Here is a 22709-nt window from a genome sequence, read left to right on the forward strand (position 1 = left end):
GCAGTTCAAAGCAGAGGAATCTATTAATATGTTCATTTCCTCCCAAAGTAAATGGACTCCTTGAGCATCACTTGTTGAGTTACATTATTCATTGATGCATCAATTTATACAGTTTGTTGTGATAGCTATCGCAGAAGCTGTAGTTTGGTTTTATCTTTGTCTTCACCGGCACTGGGATGAAGATAGGAATTCTGGCAATGATGGCTAAAAAAAAAATTATGTAACATTCCAGCAGGCACTAAAAGAAAGCAATTTTCTAAACAATTTAGTATCCTGAATAGAAACAGATATAACGAAAAGGAAAGGTGAAAGTAAACAAACAGATCTGTTAACCTCCTTATTTGTTCACATATTAAAACAATCCTCAACAGCTGTTTACCCAATTTAAATTAAACCATTTAAATCACGTGAATAAAAAAAATTTGGATCCATTTTTTCATGAGCGCTCCTCATATATGATATATGGACATACGCACATACATACAACACAAAACACAAGTGTGCACACATAACAAAAGCACATAAGGCAATAGAAAAGGCCTTGTAGCTTTTCACAGATGAAATCTCCATTGCAATGTTTAAAAACTCCACAGTCAAAAAATAAAACTGATCAGAAGAACATTAACCTAGGTCTGTATGAGCTAGAACTTTATGATGTGGGAAAGGGCAATAATAAAATAGATATTGAAAAAGACATCCTGGTTACCACCTGGGTTTGACTCTTTTTTGGATATCCCAAAACTTGCATAATGGGTCTGAAGGTATTCCCACAAGCAAGCCCCAAGGTTTTTTACATTTGAAATAGGCTTTAATGGTGTTCATTATCCATTAGCCTCCAGGTGTGGGAGAACCACTGTTGCAGATATAAGAATAGACAAGCTGGAGCTCTGGATATCAGCTGTTATGGATTTGAGTCAAATTATCTTCTTTTTGGTCTGTAGAAATCACTTTGGTTAGTCTCTCTGGAATCCAAATCGGCTGCTGTTCTCCCTGTGGAAACAACACATAAACAGAACCCTGATTCCAGACAATCACTGGGTCAGAACCTTACCATTGTCCTGTTAAAATACCCTTCCAAAGTACCTTAGGCTTATGTACATTTTTTGGATACATATGCCTTTCCGCAGCACTAAGCCCTGATGAATCCAAATTTAAAAAGTTTAGAGTAAAAAGAGTTAAGTTTATCTTTGGGGATAGATATATACCCCTTTCCAATTCCCTCTTTTTATTTAATAAGTACATTTTAAAAGTTTGATGAGGTCTTTCAACTATGCCTTGTCCTTGTGGATTGTATGGGATTACTGTTATATGAGTAATGCCAAATGATGAGCAAAATCATTTAAAAGAGGTAGAAGTATAACCAGGACCATTATCTGTTTTTAACTGTTTTGGAACGCCCACAGTGGCAAAATTTTGTAACCAATGAGCTATAATATCTTTGGTTTTTTTATTTATTAGATATTTTTATAATATCTTTTAGTTTTTTCTCTGGCATGAAGGGAGCCCATCAAAAATCCGGAAGAAGTATCAACTGTAACATGCAAATATTTTCATTTTCCAAATTCTGGCAAGTGTGTGACATCCATCTGCCAAATATGGTTAGGTATCAGTCCTCTAGGATTGACTCCAAGATTAACTTGTGGTAAAAAGGTCACACAATTTTGACATTGTTTTTGTCTAGCTTGTTCCTTAGTTATTTTAAAACGCTTTTGTAAATTATTAGCATTGACATGGAACCTTTTAGGAAAATTTGTAGGTTCTTCTAGTGTAGAGAAAATATGTATGTCATGTGTAGTTTTATCTGCTAAATCATTGTCCAAACTAAGGGCTCCAGGCAATCCTGTATGTGCCCTGATATGTCCTATAAAGAATGGATCTTTTCTGTCCCAGATTAGACTTTGTATAGTGGAAAACAAAGAGAAAACAGTAGAGGAAGAGGAAATCCTACCAGCAGCTTCAAGGGATACTATAGCATTAACTATATACTGACTATCAGAAAATAAATTAAATACAGAATCTTTAAACATCACAAAGCTTGTAATACTGCATTAAGCTCTACCTTTTGAGCTGATTGTTTGGGGACTAAAAATGTGAAACTTTGATCAGGGGTAACTATTGCTGCTGTACCATTATTTGACCCATCAGTGAATATATTTGGAGCATTCATGATAGGTGTTTTTCTTGTCATTTTTGGAAAAACTACAGGATGCAAAGACCAAAAAGACAACAAAGGGTTAGATGGTAAGTGGTTATCAAAGGAAACATTAGATTTACACATGATTATTGCCCAAGTATTTAACTCATTAGCTAACTCATCAATTTGATCCATAGTATATGGAGTAATAATTTTATTGGGAGAAATTCCAAACACTCCCTTTGCTGCTTTTATTCCTTTGAGTATTAATTGTCCTACAGCCTCAGGATACCTAGTAAGAATAGTGTTAGGAGAATAAGATAAATGTATCCACAATAATGGACCTTCTTGCCAAAATACTCCTGTAGGAATATTTTTTGTTGGTATTACAATAAATAATAAAGGCAAACATATCAATTCTATCCAAATGCATATTTTTCATATATGGTTCAATAATTTTTAATACCTTTCTTGCTTCAGGCATTAACATTTGGGGTGAATTTGGATCTGATGGACTTTTAGGATATCAAATAAAGGTCCCAACTCTCCCGTTGGTATGCCTAGATAAGGCCTTATCCAATTTATGTCTCTTAATAACTTTTGAAAGTCGTTAAGTGATTTGAGTTGATCTACTCGTATTTGAATTTTTGGTGGACAGACCATGGTTGAGGATAATAGAACTCCTAAATAATTAATTGAAAAATTTAATTGTACTTTATCTATTGCTATCTCTAGATTATAATTTTTTAATAAATTTGTAAGTGTGGCATAACATTCTAGCAATGTGTTTTTATCTTTATGTGCTAATAATACATCATCCATATAGTGAAATATTTGTATTTCAGGATTTTGATTTCTAAGTGGCTGGATTGCTTTGTTAACATAAATTTGACACATAGTTGGGCTGTTAGCCATCCCTTGAGGGAGTACTTTCCATTCATATCTCTGATCAGGACCTTCATGATTCAGTGCAGGGACAGTAAATGCAAAACATGGACTATCCTCAGGATGAACTGGAATTGAAAAAAAACAATCTTTAATATCTATAGCTAAAACATATCAGGTTTTTGGCAAAGCAGACAATTGGGGAATCCCCGATTGAGCAGGTCCCATAATAATCATCTCATTATTAATGGCTCTTAAATCTTGCAATAATCTCCATTTACCAGATTTCTTTCTGATGACAAAAATGGGAGTATTATGGGGAGATATGGAAGGTTGTATATGTCCCTCCACTAATTGTTGTTTGACCAGGTCATGGGCTGCTTGTATCTTTTCTTTAGTCAGGGGCCACTGAGGAACCCATACTGGTCTTTCTGATTTCCAAGTAATTTTTATTGTCTCAGTGACCCCTTCTGAAAACCCAAATCCATGTCTATTTATTCCTTGATCTATTTGAATTGGTGCTGCTATACCTTGTTCTTCTTCTCCTAATCTTTTTTCTTTCCTAAAACCTTGTCTAGCCCTAATAGTGGGCACATTTGGATTGATGTTATTTGTTAATGTCAAACCTAATTGATCTAGGACATCTCATCCCCATAAATTTATAGGAAGATCATCCAATACATATGGCTATATAGTTCCTTCACATCCTTCAGGATCCTTCCAATCTAATACCATTGCACTTCTATGGGGATTAATTGCTACTCCTAGGCCTCGAAGCGTTTGAGTGGCCTGTTGTTATGGCCAATGTTTCGGACATTCTTGACGAGATATGATGCTAAGGTCTGCACCTGTGTCCAGTAGCCCATTAAATTCATGTCCTTGAATATTTAGTTTTAGCATTGGGTGAGAATCTAAGTTTAAAGACAGCATAGCCCAATCTACACCTGTGGAACCTAATCCCTTGGAACCTCTTTCTACAGTACGACTGGAAAATTTATCATGCAGGCTGGGTATTGTTAATAACTGTGCTATTCTATCTCCCGGTGAAATTACTGATATACCTGTTGGAGAACTAGCGATAATTTTTATTTCACCTTCATAATCGAGATCAATTACCCCAGGACTTATCATCAATCCTTTTAGTGTAGAAGAACTGTGTCCCAATAATAAGCCTACTGTTCCTTAGGAAAGAGATCCTTTTACTCCTGTAGGAATGATTTGAATTCCCATCTCTGGAGTTAGTACTGCTCTGGCAGAGGCACAGATATCCAACCTTGCGCTCCCTCTGGTTTGTCTGATGAGGAATCTAATGGATAATGTGTCCTGGGCACTACCCTGATGATGTTGCTGGGTTCCTCCATTGCCCCATATATTTGTGGTTGTGGGCCCTGGAGCATTGGGCCCCCCTGTCCGTTTTTTACCAATAAAGCCCGATGCTTTTCTCCATGATATCGTGGGAAAACACCTGGTCCTTATCCATTTTTTGATAACGGAGTACCCTCTATGGTGGTTTGAGAATGGCATTCATTAGCCCAATGTCTACCTCTACGGCATCGTGGGCAAATACCCGGTATTCTACTCCTTTGATACCTAGCTTTGTTAAACCCTCCTCCTATGGGGCAACTCCTTTTAAAATATCCTGTTTATTCATAATTGTAGCATGTTTTCGGTCTAGCATCTAAAGCCTGTTGTACTGTAGCTGCCAAGATTTGCCCTTGTTCATTAATGTCTCTACATAATTGAATATATGTGTTTAAATCTCCATGTTTCCATGGTCTAATGGCCTCCTTGCAACATCTGTTTGCTTGCTCAAAGGCTATTTAATTAATGGCATTGCTTCCTCTGTATCCCCCAAAACTCTGGTAGCTATTTGAATAAGCCTATCTACAAATTCAGCGTAAGTTTCATTAGCTCCTTGTATTACTTTAGATAATTGACCTTATAAATCTCCATGTCCTTGTAAAGTCTTCCATGCTCTAACTGCTTCTGCAGCAATTTGTGAGTATATAGTAGGATCATATGCAATTTTTTACAGCTGACCCTCATAAGGTCCTTTTCCTAACAACATATCTAGATTTCTCTGAGGATAACCAGCTGCTACATTTCGCCTAGCCACTCCATGCAAAATTCCTCATTGGCAACCTTCCAGGTATTGTCCTCCATTTAGCACAGCCTTACACATACTAGTTCAATCTGCTGGCGTCATGTTCAAGTTGGTAATGAATTCGACCAAGCTTATAGTGAAGGGTGCTTGAGGACCATAGGTTGTTACAGCCTCTTTTAGCTGCTTCACTGTTTTGAAATCTAATACATGGTGAATTCGCTGCCCTCCTGCCTGTTCAAATACACGGCATGCTAATCTTTGAGGTCCTGTCTAAGGATCCCATCAATCAACTACGGGGGTTGAGGGCCACTCAGCATATGTTGTCTCCATAGGTGGAGCTGTTGGTTGGACACTTACACCCTCTGGTGATAGAAAGGTTTTAGTAGCAGCCTCCTGTTGTAACTTTTCCCCTGATGGCTTTTTCTGCTCTAAACTTTCTTCCCCTTTCTGACTATCTTGAGAGGCCTCCTCTTTTTCCTGATCTAATATGTCTTCTACCATAATCTGAACTGAAATCTTTGGACTAGGCATACAAAATCGTATCATCACCCACAATGGCAATGTGCCAACTGGCAGAGTTCCTGGGTTTTTCTTTTCCCTGTCCCTTCAATCTTCACCATGATGGTCCCATTGTGATATATTCAACAACTCCTCCTTAAAAAGCCATGGGCTACATTTGTATTGTATCAACGTATGCCCTGACTGTTTTTGGTTTTACTGGGGTGCCTCCTTCCTCTAACAATTTACTTAACATTCTTTTGGTTTGTTTTTTGCTAATTTCTGACCCCATATTTCTGCTACAAGGATAACGCAACTCAAACAGATAACTCAAAACAAAATTGAATCAAAATGAAACAAAAATGGAACAAAAAACATATCAATTTTCCTATTTTTTTGAAATGTATATTCGTGGTCTATCTCTATCTCTTCCTCAGGGCCGAACAACTTCAACCCTTGAGCCAACCATTTTTCCCAGTTTGCCTGAGAAAGTTCTAGGGATAGGCAGCTTGAAACAAAAACAAAACAAATCAAAACAAGAACACATTGTTTTTTGAAATGGTCACCCATTCTCTTGCCTTCCCTCAGGGGCGAGCAATTTCACTTACCTCCGAGCTTCAGGCGTTCCCCGCACAGGCCACCAAAAGCCGCAGTCTGGTTGGGCACAAATCACGAGCCACTCAAGCAGGAACAAACTTTATTTCCAATCTCCTGCGAATGCCATGCACGCGGCCTTCTCCCGGGACACACCACACACCAACTGGAAAATCCCTCCTCCAGCACTTCCCCAACCAATGCGAACTCCCCAGGAACCCCCACGAGAACTCCAAAGTAGAGTGAGAACTCCAAGGTAGCTGGCACTTGAGGCGGACAGCAGGGGTCTAATATACAATTGAATACACAGCTTAACATAACCATCATCATCTTAATGGCTTACTGGTGTCACCTCTCAACCACTCCATTCTGGCAAAAATGTCATGCTTCATTCCGACTGGGCTATGGCTCCCAGCACCTTATAAAAGGAAAAGCAGATAGAGGTGCTGCCCCCATATTAATGGCTTTCATAAGGGTCACAGATAAGCATATAAAAATACAAAAGTTAAAAGTACTGATAAGAGTTAACAGAGCAGGTAAATTTGAGAAGAAAGGATTAGACTTCAGAGGAACCTTTACATTATAAAATTGTTTTGTGTAGGCTGTGGTGGGACATGGCTGTAATCCCAGTGACTCAGGAAGTTGAGAAAAGAAGATCCCAAGTTCAAGACCAGCCTCAGCAATTTGGCAAGGCCTTAAATAACTTAATGAAACCCTGTCTCAAAATAAAAAATAAAAAGGCCAGGGATGTGGCTTGGTTCAATCCCTTGTACCAAAAACAAACAAACAAAAAGTTTTAAAATGATATAGACAAAATAATTTTAGGCATATCCAACAGTGAGTACAGTTTGCTGTGTAAAACACGGAATTTTCAAGAAATTGTAAGCCAACTGGCCTGGATAAAGGAACTCCATGAGAGTTATAGGAACTGTGAACTCAGAATCCTTTTATGCTGTGCTAAATGAATTTTTGGCTTTCGTTCTAAGGCAAAGGAAGACCACTGAAAGTATCTTAAAAGGGTAGTTATGTGACCAGAACAGAGATGAAGACATCTGCAGCAACAGTCGGAATGAAGCTTAAGGGAGAAGAGGAAAGGCAGGTAGACCAAGGTGTAAAAGTCACTGGTGTAAAAGTCTCACAAGCAACTTGACTTGGTAGCTGATTAGAAGTGGTGGCAAGATGAAGAGAAAGATTAGTGATTTTCTATTTCTTTCTTTTTCACTAAGACAACTGGAAGCACATTTTATATCATGACCTAACACACACACACACACACACACACGCATGCACGCCCGCGTCACACAACAACAATTTTACAAAAAAATAATTACTCTGTGTTTAATGCATTCTGGTATTTTCTATTTCCTTTCATTGAAAGGCTAATCACAAACAGATAAACTGATTTCATGATCACCAATCAATCCACAATGTGCTTCAACATTACTCTAAGATTTATTACTATTTTTTTGATACAACAGTTACAAACTGTTCTAACTGTCTATTAAGAGTATCATAGATATTTTTATATCTGTTAGATTGGATTTTCTTAACTTTTATTTTACAACAGTATCATACGATTTTAATTATTCCAGAATCTAGTAGGTTAAGTTTCTTGCTTTATTTATAATGTTTCTTTTACATTCTCTTCTCAGATTAAAAATTTTTATGTTCATATTTTTGAAGAATATTTTAAACTGCATGAAATATCCTATTGTATTTATAAGGAAAGAAAGAGAACTGTTATCACATCTAATGACTAGCAGCCTTTCCCTAAGTTTCTAGCATTTAACATATGAATATAAAGGGTATGGTTTGTTCCACTAGCATTCTTGACAAATACTTTCATTTTATAATGTAACTATCACTTTAAAATGATTCCTTATTTGTTTCTTGTTCTTTCGTGTTTTAAATCTTTCTTTTCTAAGTGTGTATTATAAACAATGTAGGATGAGATTTTTGTTTTAATCTAGAGTATCACTTCTTGATTTATGTTATATATATTCACAATCACATAAAATTTGGTTATTTCACTTTTTATGCTCTTTCTATTTCTTATTTTCTTTTCTACCATTATATCAGAAAAAGAAATTGCAGGTTTGGTGGGAAGACAAAACATACACAACTTTTTGGGGAGCAGAAGTCAACTTACCCACTTTCTTTATATTACTCTCAACCACTTGCAATTTTGAAAGCCTGGATGGACAAAAACCTCTTCCCAGTCACTTTCTCTTCCATAAACCCTTCCATAAAAGGTGCTGCCTAGACTACCCATACCCACCAAAAATCGCATGAGAGAATTTTCCAAGTTAGAGACAGCTTATTGGAGGAAGGCTTAGAAAGCAGCCACACTGGAGGGGGCTATCTGGTACAATCACACTTAACACCCTTCCCACCCAAAAGACAACTGGCTTAGACCCTCACCTTTTTGAAGGCTTCCTCCACTAGTATGGTAGACTTTGCCAGAAGCTGTCTCCATCAGTGCAGTGGCCTGCATCATTCAATGATGTATATTCTAGAAGAAGTATAAATATTAAATTATTATAATACTCATTATAATTTAAAAAACTATTAGATATACAGGAAAAATTTAACAAAGCAGATATAATCAAAGATTCTAATTCAGAGGGATAACAATGAAACAGATTGACTAACTTCTTTTAAATGTGAATTAATAGCCACAGAAAAAATAGACAAGACAGTTTCATAAAATTTCCAAGAAACATAAAAAATAAAGTTATCCAAAAATCCTAATCAAAAAGTCTTAAAGACTATAATAACCATAATTTATGTTGAACCTAGATTAAAAATGCTTCCAAAATAAATTGTAAAAAGTTAATGACATGGTTTAGATATTAGGTAACCCCCCAAAACTCACATGTACAATGCAAGAAAACTTAGAGGTGAAATGATTGGGTTATTAGTTTTAACCTAATCAGTGTCATTAATCCTGGGACAGGGATAAACTGGGTGTTAACTACAGGCAGGTAGGGTGTGACTAGAGGAACTGGGTTGATGGGAACATGCTTTTGGGGTTTATATTTTGTCCCTGGTGAGGGAGGTTCTCTCTGCTTCCTGGTCCCTTGTCCCCAGCTACTTTCTTCTGCCACATACTTCTGCTATGATGTTCTGCCTCACCTCAGGACCCAAGAAATGGAGTCGGACATATATGGACTGAGACATCTAAAACTGTTAGCTACCAGATAAACTTTCCTTCTCCAAAATTGTTCTTGTCAGGTCTTTTGGTCACAGCAGCAGAAACGCTAATTAAAACAGTGGTACCTTCACACAACATAATATCTTCCGTCAATAAAAATGATCAAACTACCAATACATGCTACTTCATGTATTAATCTAAAAAATTAAGCTAAATGAGAGAAGCAGGGCACAAGAGACCACATATTGTATGATTTCATTTAAATAAATGTCCAGAAAAAGCAAATTTAGAGAGACAAAGATTAGTGGCTTCCTTGAGTTGGAGGTGAGGTGGGGACTAACTATAAAAAGGCATAAATGATCTTACTGAAGCAATGAAAATATTCTAAAACTGATTTGTTATGAGTATACTACTCTGTTAAAGATACTAAAAATCACTGAAATGAGTGAGATATACCTCAATAAAGTTGTTTTTAAAAAAAGTTAATGACAATGACTCTTTGAAGTCAGCTACAAATGAGGAAGCACAAACTGGTCTCTAGTAGAAAAACCAAGATACCCAAATGCACACAAATGATCCCAGAGGAGACCAGCAGAATAAATGGCTAGCCAAACCACAAAATCATTTTGAGTTCTGGCTCTCACTTACCTTCACTGTCCATACCCTGTGAAGTTTTTCAACAGAATCCAATAGATCTGGCAGGAAGAACTGATTTTATTCTAATTAGGAACAATTTTTATGAACTATCTCAATCAATGATCCTGAAAAAAAATCATCTAAGTTCACTCTCTGTGTTCTGCAATAAGAATATAAAGCAGAAGATCTCATTCCATAGACAGCTGTCTAACTATGAACCTGACTATGGCAGTTAATAAGCAGTATAGACTTTTATAGTTGAAGAAAACTGACAATAAGAGTATAGACACCAAAACCCAGAGGACATAGTCAAGGTTATAAGCAAAAAAAGTCACAGCTTTAGATATTTATCATTAAATAAAACTGGAAATAAATGAATTAAGAAAAGAGGGGCTGGGGTTGTGGCTCAGTGGTATGGTACAAACCTAGCACATGTGAGGCACTGGGTTTGATCTTCAGCACCACATTAAAATAAATAAATAAATAAACAAACAAACAAACAAATAAATAAATAAGGTATTGTGTTCACCTACAACTAAAAAATGTATTTTAAAAAAGAATTCAGAAAAGAACTAAAGATAAACCAAAAAAGTTGATAATAAAATTATTTAGGAGAAAAACAGAAGCAATCAATTAAACAATAGTCAAAATAACTCAAATCAAGCCCTATTCTCTGAAAGGATGAACAAAAATAGATAAATATCAGAAATCTAAGAACTGAAACAAAAATTATCAACTAAAAAAGGAGCACCTTGCCAGGAATGGTGGCACACACCTGTACTCCCAGTAATTAGGGAATCTGAGGATCACTTGAGCCCAGGAAGTTGGGTCCACCCTGGCAACACAGTGACAATCCATTTATTTCTTTAAAAACAAAAAATTTAAACCAAGAAAAGGAGTACCTTAACAAGAGATAAAAGGTACTTTTTTTAAAAAAATTGAGATTGCTGTATACATCTTTGATGGATCATTTTACACATTACTAAGAAAAGATTTTAAAAAGACTCATAGGTGAACAGAGACCCAACCACAGGAAAATTTTCAAAGGCTGAAGATATAGCCTGTATCAATTTTTTTCCAAACCATCTTGGACCACAGAGAAATGGTGACAGGCAAACTTCAAACCTAATAGAAGAAATAACAGCAGGGCATGGTGGTGTACACTGGTAATCCCAGAGGCCAGGTAGGCTGAGATAGGAGGATTTTGAGTTGAAAGCCAGCCTCAGCAAGTGTGAGGTGCTAAGTAACTCAGTGAGACCCTGTCTCTAAATAAAATACAAAATAGGGTTGGGGATGTGGCTCAGTGGTTGAGAGCCCCTGAGTTCAATCCCCGGTACCCACCCCCACCCCCAAGAAGAAAAAAAAGGAAAGAACATCATCACAGCAGGAACAACAATTTCTCTCAGCATCTCTGAGTGCCTACCATGTACCAGGCTGAACTAGTAAATAGTGAAATAAATGTTGCCCTATGGCACTCATTCTTAAGGCAGGACACAAGAAATAAAGTAGTAAGTAAAATACACAGTAGGTTAGATGATGAAAATGCAACGGACAAAAGCGAAGTATACAAGGAATGAGGGAATACTGATTTACCTGGGTATACATTTCAAGTGAATGGAGGAGGGGTATGACTTGAAGTACGGTAGCCAAGGAACATTTTTCTGATAAGGTGAGACTTGGAAAAAAACAACTAAAGAAACAGAAGGAAGGAGCCATGCAGACACCTAGCAAGTCAGGAGGCTTCTCTAATAATCTGGGCAAGAGATGATGATGTCTGGGAGCACACTGACTGCAGCAGAGAAGGTTGATTAGATCCTGGATCTATTAGTTAGGACTGAGAAGATTTGTCTTACTGGAATGGATAGGAATGTGAGAAAACAGAATCAAGAATACCTCCCAAGAGTTTTACACATGCTAATTCTGAGATATTTATTAGACATTCAAATAGAGATAGAGGTCTGGAGATCAGTGAGATCATCTAGAGCTGTACTGACCAGTAGCCTTATATGGTTAATGAGTACTTGTAATGGGCAAATCTAAATTGAAATGTGCTATAAGTATAAAACATATACTAGATTTTGAAGACTTAATATGAAAAGAACAAAATCTCATTAACATTTTACCTAAATACACGTTAAAATAATAATAATTTCATATACTTGGTTAAATGAAACACTAAAACTAATTCTACCTATATATTTTTCGTTTGTTAATGTGTACTAAAAAATTAAAAATCACACACATTGTTTGCATTATGTTTCTTCTGGATAACACTGATTTAGTGATCAAAATAAATCTATGAGCCTGAATGTAATCATTATCTAATTGAAAAAGAAACAAAGAAGAGACCCAAGAATTAGGTGCCAAGGCATTCCAAAGTTAAAAAAAGCTGAAAAGAAGAACAAAGGACACTGAGAAAGACCAGTAAGTATAGTTATGGTATACTGGAAGATAAGTGAAAAGGCTGTTTGAAGAAGGTGGAGATAATTAAAACAATGAGTTGAGGGCTCACTCTGAACTGAACCTGGCAACCTAGAAGTCATTTATAACCTACAAAACTGATTCGGTTAAATGATGGTGATGAATGCCTGTTTGGAGTAAGCAGATTCACAAGAAAAGAACTGGAGAAAATGATTATACATAATTATTCCAATTTTTTTTTCTGTGAAGGAAAAGAAATAATTAAGAAGATGGGGGAGATAAGTAAAGAATTTAAAAATAGTTAAAACCATGAACAAAATGAACTGATAAACCAAGGAAAGACAATTTTAAATATACTGCATAAAGTACTCATGCAAATTAAAATATATCCAGAGAAAAACATTCACAAACGGGGACTGAGCAATTATATGACTGTAAGAATCATAGTCATGTGCTGTAAAACAATATCTTGATCAACAACAGACAACATAACATCATGGTAATTCCATAAGATATCACCTACTTATGTGCAGATATACACGTACATACACACACATACACACTCAATGATGTTCGAATGATGAAGTTGACTAATGACACATTTCTTAGAACATAGTCCTGTCACCAAGAAATGCCTGATGCAGTGGCACAGGCCTGTAATCTGAGATGCTCTAGAAACTGAGGCAGGAGGATTACAAGTCTGAGGTCACCCCAAGGAAGTCAGTGAAATGTTGTCTCAAAAAATGTAAAGGGCTGGGGATGTAACTTGGTAGAATAGCGCTTATCTAGCATGTGCATGGGCCTGAGTTCAATCCCCAGTATAAAAATAAACTGAGGGGCTGGGGTTGTGGCTCAGCAGTAGAGTGCTCATCTAGCATGTGTGAGGGGCTGGGTGCAATCCTCAGCACCACATAAAAATTAATTAATTAATGGTATTGTGTCCAACTACAACTTTAAAAATATTAAAAAAAAAAACCCTGAAATTAATTTAAAAAAAATGGCTGGGGATGATGCTTAGCCATAGAGTACTTGTCCAGCATGCTCGTGGTCTTGGCTTGATCCCCATTACAGCACAAAACAAAAACAAAAAATGCACAAATACATATTAAAAGATGGATAAGCCGGGCGTGCCAGTGCACGCCTGTAATCCCAGCAGCTCAGGAGGCTTAGGCAAGAGGATTGCAAGTTCAAAGCCAGCCTCAGCAACTCTGCAAGACCCTGTGTCTAAAAGGCTGGGGAGGTGGCTCAATGGTCCTGAGTTCAGTCTGGGGTACCAAGAAACAAACAAACAAAAACAACCACCTTAGTATTATCAGAATGCAAATTGGAATGGGCGAATTTTTGACTATCAGACTTGCAAAGGCTGATCAAGACGATTGAAATGGGCATTCTCAGGCCGGGAGAATTTAGACTGCCCTGCCCTTCTGAAGGGTGCCTTTGCAGTGTCAAGATTTAAGCGCGCGTGTCCTCTGGCCTGGACCGAAGCGCATTCTAGCCATGTTCTGGTGGGAGAAGAGCGGGGCAGCCCAGCCAGAAACTCCGCGCCCCTCGGCCGACTCGCCCGGGAACCCCTGTGGCACCACCAGCCCGGGCTCCTCCGGTTCTGCCCGCGGGCGCCCAAGTCCTCCCACCCGGCGCCCTTTCCACCTGGCGGTTTCCCCCCGGGCCGGCGTCCGCCTCTATCCTCTAAGGCGCCACCGGCTGAGCCCGGCCCGCCGCCCCGCACGGCGCGCACTCCCGAGGTCCCCCGGCTCGTCCCGCGCCCACGCCTGTCGCACCTCCGGCGCGGCCGTCGCCGCCACCACGCGTGCGGACCCAGCTCTCGGCTGCTGCTTCAGAGCGATTGACTTCTGGGCGCCGCGGTGCCTGTTGGGTAACGGCCGCCGGCGGCCCGCCCACCGCTTGGCAAAGCGCCCTGCTATTGGTCGGCGCGAACAGGGCAGCGCCGTGATTGGCCCGGCATGCGGGCGCGAAAGAGCGGGAAGGAAACTGCCGACTTGGCTTCCAGCCTCGTGGGGGACCAGGAAGGTCTGGGCCTCTAGCTTTCCTGCCTCGCCGCTCAACACCCTCGTGGGACTGCACGCTCTGTGGACAGATGTCAAACTGCCGGGCGACCTCTCTCACGGTGGCTACACGGCCATGCCTCCCGACCTGGGAGTCCCAGAGCTGGCTTCTAGAAGCCCCATGGGCAGGGTGCAGTCGAGGGCCAGGTGCGGGCCCTTGCCCTGGGTGCATAATTGAAGGGGGACACCCCGAACTCAGCGGTCAAAACAGATGACACTTCCCTGCAATCCTTTAAAAAAGTCAGAGGCAACGAAACTAAATCCGAGATGAGTAAAACCTCCAAATTGGTGATCACAATTCTTTCCTGGTCTCTACAATAGCTCCACAGAGCAGTTGCTGATGTTGTCTCTAAACTGGGGTGTTTTGTTCATCGTGGGGGAATATATATTTTTTTTTTTTGGTACAGGGTATTAAACCCAGGGGCACCCAACCACTGAATCACATCCCCAGCCCTATTTTGCATTTTATTTAGAGACAGGGTCTCACTGAGTTGCTTAGCACCTTCTGGTTGCTGAGGCTGGCTTTGAACTCACAACCTCCTGCCTCAGCCACCCAAGCCGCTGGGATTACAGGTGGGCGCCACTGTGCTTTGGCCCGTGGGTGGATTTCTTTGTGCATTACTTTGTTCATTGTGGATTCTCTTTTGCATCCCCATATGCCTGATTTGGCTTTAGCATTTTAAATTTTTTAAAAATAAACAGTTATGTTAAACTATTCTTTGATAGTGAGTTAGAATTTTTAGAAATTTCTTTCCTGTGCTGGCAGAAATATGTCACATGCTCATTCCATTGTTGGTCTACCCTAAGAATATAGCGGAAAGAGGCATGTCCTCCTTTCATAGGCCAACGTTTCAGACTACCGGAGGACGACTAGAATTGGTGGTGTGCGGGGACAGGATGTCCTGGCCATCTGGGACAGGGCTCTGGACAGCTGGGTACAGCCCTCATGTTGTATCCTGGGCTGTGGGCAGGCGAGCTGAACTGGCGCAGGCGGGAGAGGGGCTGAGGGATCACAGGCAGGAAGACTGAGGCAGGTGGGTGCATGTGAGGTTCCCTGTTGCTGCAGGCAGAAGAAATATTCCTACCAGCGACTTCAGCAGCCTTTTTGCAACCCTGGGTTCCAGCACCTTCCTCACCCGTAGAGTTGTTCCTTGGTCTCCTCCCACCCAGGGCTCACTTAAGTCGGGCTGAGTCCTGGTATCTGCGTGTTCCACCTGCCATCCACCTTTCCTGCTGGGCTGCTCTGCCCTATTGGACTCATTGATATGGGGGTTTGTGTTAAATTTTGTTTTGTTTTTTTCAGTCCTGGGGATTGAACCCAAGGGTGCTCTACCATTTAACTAAATCCCCAGCCCTTTTAATTAATTAGTTAATTTTGGTTTTGAGGAGTCTAGCTAAATTGTCCAGGCTGGCCCTGAATTTGCAATCCTCCTGCCCCAGCCTATTGAGTTGCTGAGATTACAGGTGTGTGCCACCTTACCGAGCAGAGTTCATTTTATCTTGATGGAAGCTTTACACTTTGATGAAGTGTATTTATCTGTGGCCTTTTTTTCCAATGATTTTACTCCATCCTGGGTTCAGAATAATTATTAACAGTCATTTTAACTTGCCTTTGCAATTTGATTTTTTACACATTTATTTATTTGGGGGGTGCAGCTTGGTGATAGGGTGCATGCTTTACACACACATTCTGGTTCAATCCCTAGCATTTCCTCACAATTTTTCTTTTTTTCTTATAACTTTTCAATATTTTAACATTATTGTTTCATGTAGAAATGCAGAAAAATGCAGAAGCCACATCCTGGGAGTCCTCAGGGAACGCAGCAGGAAAATATGGTGAAGCAATACCTCTCTGTGAGTAAGGATGGGCATTCCATTGTCCTGTCACTTTGCACTTTTGTAACATGCAGAATAGATGGCGAAGGCTGCTCACTGCCACCAACTTTAATTAGAATTATCTAAGCTAGTTACCATGTTAACTTCCAGATGACAATTAGAATAATTTTTGTGTGATTACTCCCAACAATATCTCAAAGTTATTTTCATAAGTGCATTAAATCTATAAACTTGGGAGAAAGCTACATCTTCATAGTACTTATTTTTTAAAAACATCAAATTGTATACTGCTGCGCCCCTCCCCTGACTCAGGCAATGGCAAGGCCCTACTGAGGTGGATGGCGCAAGGCGTCCATCCTCTGGAGGAGCGAAGTATGTTTCTGGGAATGGGCTGGTTTGTTTCTAGAATTGGTGGTGTGCGGGGATAGGATGTCCTGGTCACCTGGGACATCCTGTATAGTTGTGACTTCTCATATGACCATTAAGTTTGAAGGAAAAAACATGACTTTCCCAATTAATGCAACGACTTCTAAAGAATGGATCTGTTTGCTTTAAATGCAACGATTCAGCTGTGGAATGTAAATTGTTAATGTTTAATGAAAAAAACCCTGTAGGAAAAACAGTCAAGGAAGTTTTTGAGAAATTAAATTAAAATCTAGAGAAGAAGAATTAATGTTAAGAAGACAGATTAGTGCTTGGTACTGGGCAATTTGTTCTTGTTCCTGTGCACAATGGTTTGTGTTCTTACTCTTGTTTGATTAAAATTAATAGCCTCTCTTTTCAAGTTAACCTCTTGCCATAAGCGTGGCGCCAGTTCTAGTCAGTAAGTCAAGAAAGAATAGTCAAGGTGTAGACCAATAGTCTGGGACATTTCTAACTATTTTTAAAAGTTAACTAAGCAGAAACAGCTCAAAGCAAAACGCGAACTAAAAGTAAAAATGCTTGCTTATGCATAAGCCAAGATACATTCTTCTATTCTAATTGTAGCTATGTAATATTTTGTTTCCTTGAATAATGATTCCTGTTTTGTAACCACAAAGTACTGTGAGCCTGCCAAAATGAAAAGTATATATGATTAACTTCACAAGTAAAGATTGGGATTCAGCACCTTCACTTTGGTGTCTGTGTTGTTTCTCCACCCCCTTTCAGCGACTCCTCACCATCCGTTTGTCTCCTGAGACCCCCTGTTGGAGCTGGTCTCCAACAGTATACTTTATTTGTTGATTTTTAGGTGGTGCAGAAAATTGAATCCAGTGCCTCACATGTGCCAGGCAAGCGCTCTGCCACTGAGCCCCAGCCCCAACCCATTGTACTCATTTTTACCATATACATTTCAGTAATCTTTCATGTAATCTCTCTCAGCCAAACGAAAAATTCTGAAGACTGAAGTCAGTAACTTGCCAAGTATAATCTTCTCATTTTATGAATGACTGAGGATTAGTCTTTCTGCTACTGTCTTCATTTACCTGGATAATTGGCTCCTGAAAGAGGAGCATGTCCGGCTCTGAAGGAGAGGACGATGGTGGAACATGGAAATCTTGGTGAAGAAGAGGGTGAGGCATTTGTGGTTTAGTGAATTAAGCCAAGGTGGCCACACTTGAAGACCCTCCTGGGCCAGTCCCTCTTAAGCAGAGATGAATCTCATAGTCCAAATCTGCCACCCCAGGCCCTCTGCAGTGGGATAAGCATGGAATCTTACTCTCTGGACTGTGAGGGGTGGTGATATAGAGGGGCTGGGTGCACTTGGAGGCTGTTTGGGAAGCTCTTACCTCCTGAGTGCCATGTACCAGTACCGCCATCTATCCTCGCTGGTGACCCAATGCTGGGCTCATAAAATCTGACTTTATTCCTATAACTCAAAGCATGCAACCACATAGAAGTAGCTCTTCATTGATCCAGGGATGGCTCTTTGACCTTAAGGATCTGTAGAATCAGAGTGAGCCACTGGAATTCTTTATTCTTAAATAGGGGACACAAAGGGGAGGTTCCATGGAACATTCCACCCCCAAAAGGGCAAAGGGGTAGGATTACAAAGGAAGAGGTGAGTGTAACTCGCCCCCTGTGGGTAACACCTGCACCTGGAGCCACCCCTTGCTATCTGAGCTGGGCCAATGCCCAAGTCACGACAAAAAGTAGTAATTGGCCAGAGCTTCCTGCGTCAGGACTTAAAGTGAAAGGTTAATAAAACAGGTACTTGTCACTCCATTTTTCTGTATGCTCAACAAAACACTGTTGAAATCTTAAGAAACTGCTTGCTAATCTTGTTCCCAGAATGTGCTGTCCCTAACTGCCAAACTGCTTGCTAATCTTGTTCCCAGAATGTGTTGTCCCCAACTGCCAAACTGCAAAATGTAACTTCTCTCCCTGCCCTCTCCAAGAGAAGTATATAAGCTCTGCATAAGCTGGGCTCAGGGCTCTCTCTCTCTCTCTTGGCTCTGTTCAAGTGAGTTCTGAGCCTCAGCATGCTGACCAATAAACCCTTTGCCATTGCATGAGATGGTCTCTTGGTGGTCTCTTCCTCCGACGCTCGCCTGACCCTTACAAAAGTTGTGTTCATGCAGGGCAGCTCCTGCCACACCAGAACTCTTCTAAGTGCTGGGCCCCTGGTGGCCTCTCAGTGGAGTGGAATGGTTACCAGCAGTAGCCAGAATTGCAATACTCTAGGACCCTCCATTTAGCAGTATATTTTCTGTTCTTCTGGGTTTTGTTTTTTTATTTGTTTATTTTTTTGGGACAGTGTCCCACTGTGTTTCCAGGCTGGCCTTGAACTCTTGTCCTCAAGCATTCTTCACCTCAGTCACAAGTGGTGTACACCTCAGTTTCCTTTTTAAATGGAGGCAGTAAGAGGACCCACAATGGGTTATTGCAAAAATCAAACACAACTACAAATGTAGGGGAGGCAGTGACATAATCAGACTTGTAAAGAGGTTCAGTAAAGTGGGCTGGGAGTGGGAAGAAGATGCCAGGCCTGGTCCAGAGGAGGGGGGGTGGTATGGATGGAGAAACTGTTGGCTTGTGAGGTCTGTCCAAAATGGAACTGGTAGTGCTAAGGGGCAGGAAGGGCAGGAAAGGGTCCAAGTAACACCAAGGCTCAGATGAGGGGGTGGCGTGGCTGATGGTGTTTGTATTAAGGGGGGTTTGGGAAAAAGGAGTTGGTGGGGGCCCTGGTGGGAGGGAAGCAAGGAGTTCTTGGCTTTGTAAGTTGATGGGTTTCCTATGCTTATATTCTGTTGCCTTTTTCTTAGTGAGAAATTTTGCTGATCCTCCTTGACACCCTTTGCTGGCCCCTTGTTCTCTCCATAACCCTGCTGAAATATTCTAGTCTCCTCCTGTGCCTCTAGTCAGTTACCACCCGCCTCAGGCAAGACCAGGTCCAAGATTTGAAAATGGCATCTCTGTTGGGGGCAGTGGCACAGGCCTGTAATACCAGCAACTCAAGAGACTGAGGCAGGAGGATCAGTTCAAGGCCAGCCCCTGTAATTTAAAAGACTCTGTCTCAAAATCAAAAAATAAAAAGGGCTGGAGTGTAGCTCAGTGTTAAAACACCCTGGGTTCAATCTTCAGTACCAATAAAAAAAAAAAATCCCCAATTCTTTGATACTCTTCCTTCCAAGAAACAGAGATAATTTCCTTCCTTTCCACCTTGAAACATTGCTTCCAGCTTGTCTCTGTCTCTTCCAGATCCCTCCCCTGGAGGGACCACGCTGCCAGGTCCTGAGCAACACTGGAGAGGTCCATGTGCTGATTAACCAAGGCCTCCAGCCAGTGGTCAACAGGGAAGTGAGGCTCAGTAACCATCACATGAATGAGCTCGGAATAGAGTCTTCAGACCCAGGTGGACCTCCTGATGAATCTGCCTGCTTGACTGTTTTGCTGAGAGACCCTGAGCTAGACTACTCAACTACATCACTCCCAGATTTCTGACCCACAGAAATCTCCTGAGATAATAAATACATGTTGTTTTAAGCTGTAAAGTTTGGGGTTGGTTTGTCACAGAGCAATAAATAACACACAGTGAATCCACGAGAAGATCGCTCGTGTGAATTTGCAGGGACACCAAATAAAACACAGACACTCTTTACCTTTACACAAGCTTCAGGATGACTTCTCCGCTCTCGGCCTCAGGCTGCCCAAAAGGGAGAGCAAGAGAAAGTCACGAGAGGCTGGAGAGAGAGAGAGAGAGAGAGAGAGAGAGAGAGAGAGAGAGAGACATATACAAGGGACAAGTGAGTGAAACTCAACTCCAGGGGTGACACCTACACCTGAAGACCTGCCTTAGTGTCTGAGCTGGACAACGCCCAAGTCAACATGAAACGTAGCGACTTCCAGCTTCACGACTGGAAGGCGTGGTCATTCAGAGCGGCTCCCCACAGCTGAGGCTGGCTTTGAACTCAAGATCCTCCTGCCTCAGCCTTCCAGACCACTGGGATTACAGGTGTGGGCCACTGTGTGCAATCATTCTTAGTAAAATCATGGAAATACACACCCATACAACTAGATGATGTTTAGTGTAAAATGATCACACACACACACATAAATACACAGAACCATGCCGGCAATTGCATTTTCCTGACTCAATGGTCCTGTCCTTGCTGCTGGGAGTCTCTCTTTGAGATAAGACTAGCTGATCTGAATCAGATATTCCCACCTCTCTTTTTGCAAACGTGCCCTTACTGCTGCAATATTAGTGAATTCACTGTTTATTCTCCCACGTTTTACTTTCCTAAATCTCAGCTGTGCTAACTCTTGGTATTCAGGGCAATTTTTCTGCCTTATTATTTTTAAAATTTGGTATAATAAAAACCAGAGAGCTTCTCTTTTATATTACTTCAAGGTTGCCCAAATTGTTCATGAGAAGAGGTATCTGAAAAAAATTAGATCTAGATTTTTAAGAGAATGCATTTGATATTCTTGATATGGAAACATTAAATCACATCACCTAAAAGCTACACATGGCAAAATGATGGTGGAAAAGAACTACCACTCTTAGTCCCTCTAAAACTCCATCCTGGCTGAGACTGGCTAAGAAAATTTGAGCAGCCAGTGTGGCAAAGTAGAGCTGGGCTTTCCCTGGGGCCACCAAGCTGGTGGCTGGGGAGAGGAGAGGAGCTCATGTGGGGAGAACTCAGTCCCCGGGCCCAGGGATGTGATTTATTCAGAGCCTGTTAGACAGGGTGCTGTCTTCAGAGGTGGAGCTTGGTGGGTGCCCACAGGCCCCTGGTGGTGGTGGTGCCCAGAAGCCCGGGTGGCATGAACACAGACCTAAAGAAACTCCCCACTGCTGTTGCTTCCCACCCCATGTGCAGCGTAGGAACCTCTGGGATGTGGTCACCGTGGCTGCAAGGCTTCACATGCTTCTAGCTCCACCCTCTCTCCAGGTCTGTGGTGCTCCTGTTGCTATGCCACCTGGGGCGGGGGTGCAGTTTTGAGAGGAGCCAGACCCAGCCACCTTGGTGTAACTCCACTCAGGACCATGGCTCCTGCTGAGCACTCACATAGGAGCCATCCAGAAAGGGTGGTCAGGACTGCTCTGGCTGAGCAAGAAGCCAGTAAGGAGAAGGCAGGGAGCTGGACGTACACAGTCATGCCCCAGGGAGTGGACAGGCAGAGGCATCAGGGAAGTGTGGCCGCCAGTACAGGGCTGGGACAGGTGTGTAGCTCATGAGTGATTAGGAGCTGGCGTACAGTGAAATGTAGCCTGTATATCCTCACCCATCAGTCCTGGAGGATAGGCCCAGGTGAGGTCCGGCACTGCCCTGGCTGTGTCCCTCACACACCTCCAACTCACACCCTCACTCCAGCTTCCTTCAAGTGTTGATGCTAGGCATGGTTTGGAACGATACTGCCTTGGTCTGCACTTGACAATATCATAAAAAGCTGGTCTCTTTAACCAGTCACACGGGAAATACAACGTGTACGAAGAGTAATTAAAAATCAGCCAGCAGCTGAGCTGCTCTGCTTTTGCCCTTGACGATGTTGTAGCTGTCTTTACTCTGGCTTCCTACTGCTCCCATTTCATTTTTATCCCAGGTGCACTGATGGTATGAATATATCCATTTTTTTAAAATAAGAAAAAGAGTTGATTTGCTATGCTTATAAAGATTAAAAAAATTGGGCTGGGGATGTGGCTCAAGCGGTAGCACGCTCGCCTGGTGTGCGTGCGGCCCGGGTTCGATCCTTAGCACCACATACAGACAAAGATGTTGTGTCCGCCGGTGAACTAATAAATAAATATTAAAAAAAAAAATTCTCTCTCTCTCTCTCTCCCCCACTCTCTCTTTAAAAAAAAAAAGATTAAAAAAATGACCATAAATACACAGAATAACAAAGATCAGTTAAGGAACTTCTTTCCCAGTGGGAAAAATAAGAACCACATAGTTCAAG

General features: G+C 41.1%; 1 protein-coding gene across 1 annotated transcript in view; it reads right to left on the reverse strand.

The window, feature by feature from the left end:
• Positions 1 to 10030, reverse strand: part of Rbm44 (RNA binding motif protein 44) — a 32383-nt gene extending 22353 nt beyond the window's left edge. Inside the window, exon 1 of the mRNA XM_076866400.2 lies at positions 10018 to 10030. Within this exon, the coding sequence (XP_076722515.2) occupies positions 10018 to 10030 (13 nt within the window). The remainder of the gene's footprint in view (positions 1 to 10017) is intronic.
• Positions 10031 to 22709: the final 12679 nt, after the last annotated feature.

This window comes from Callospermophilus lateralis, chromosome 9 (genome assembly GCF_048772815.1).
Source record: "Callospermophilus lateralis isolate mCalLat2 chromosome 9, mCalLat2.hap1, whole genome shotgun sequence".
Taxonomy (NCBI): domain Eukaryota; kingdom Metazoa; phylum Chordata; class Mammalia; order Rodentia; family Sciuridae; genus Callospermophilus; species Callospermophilus lateralis.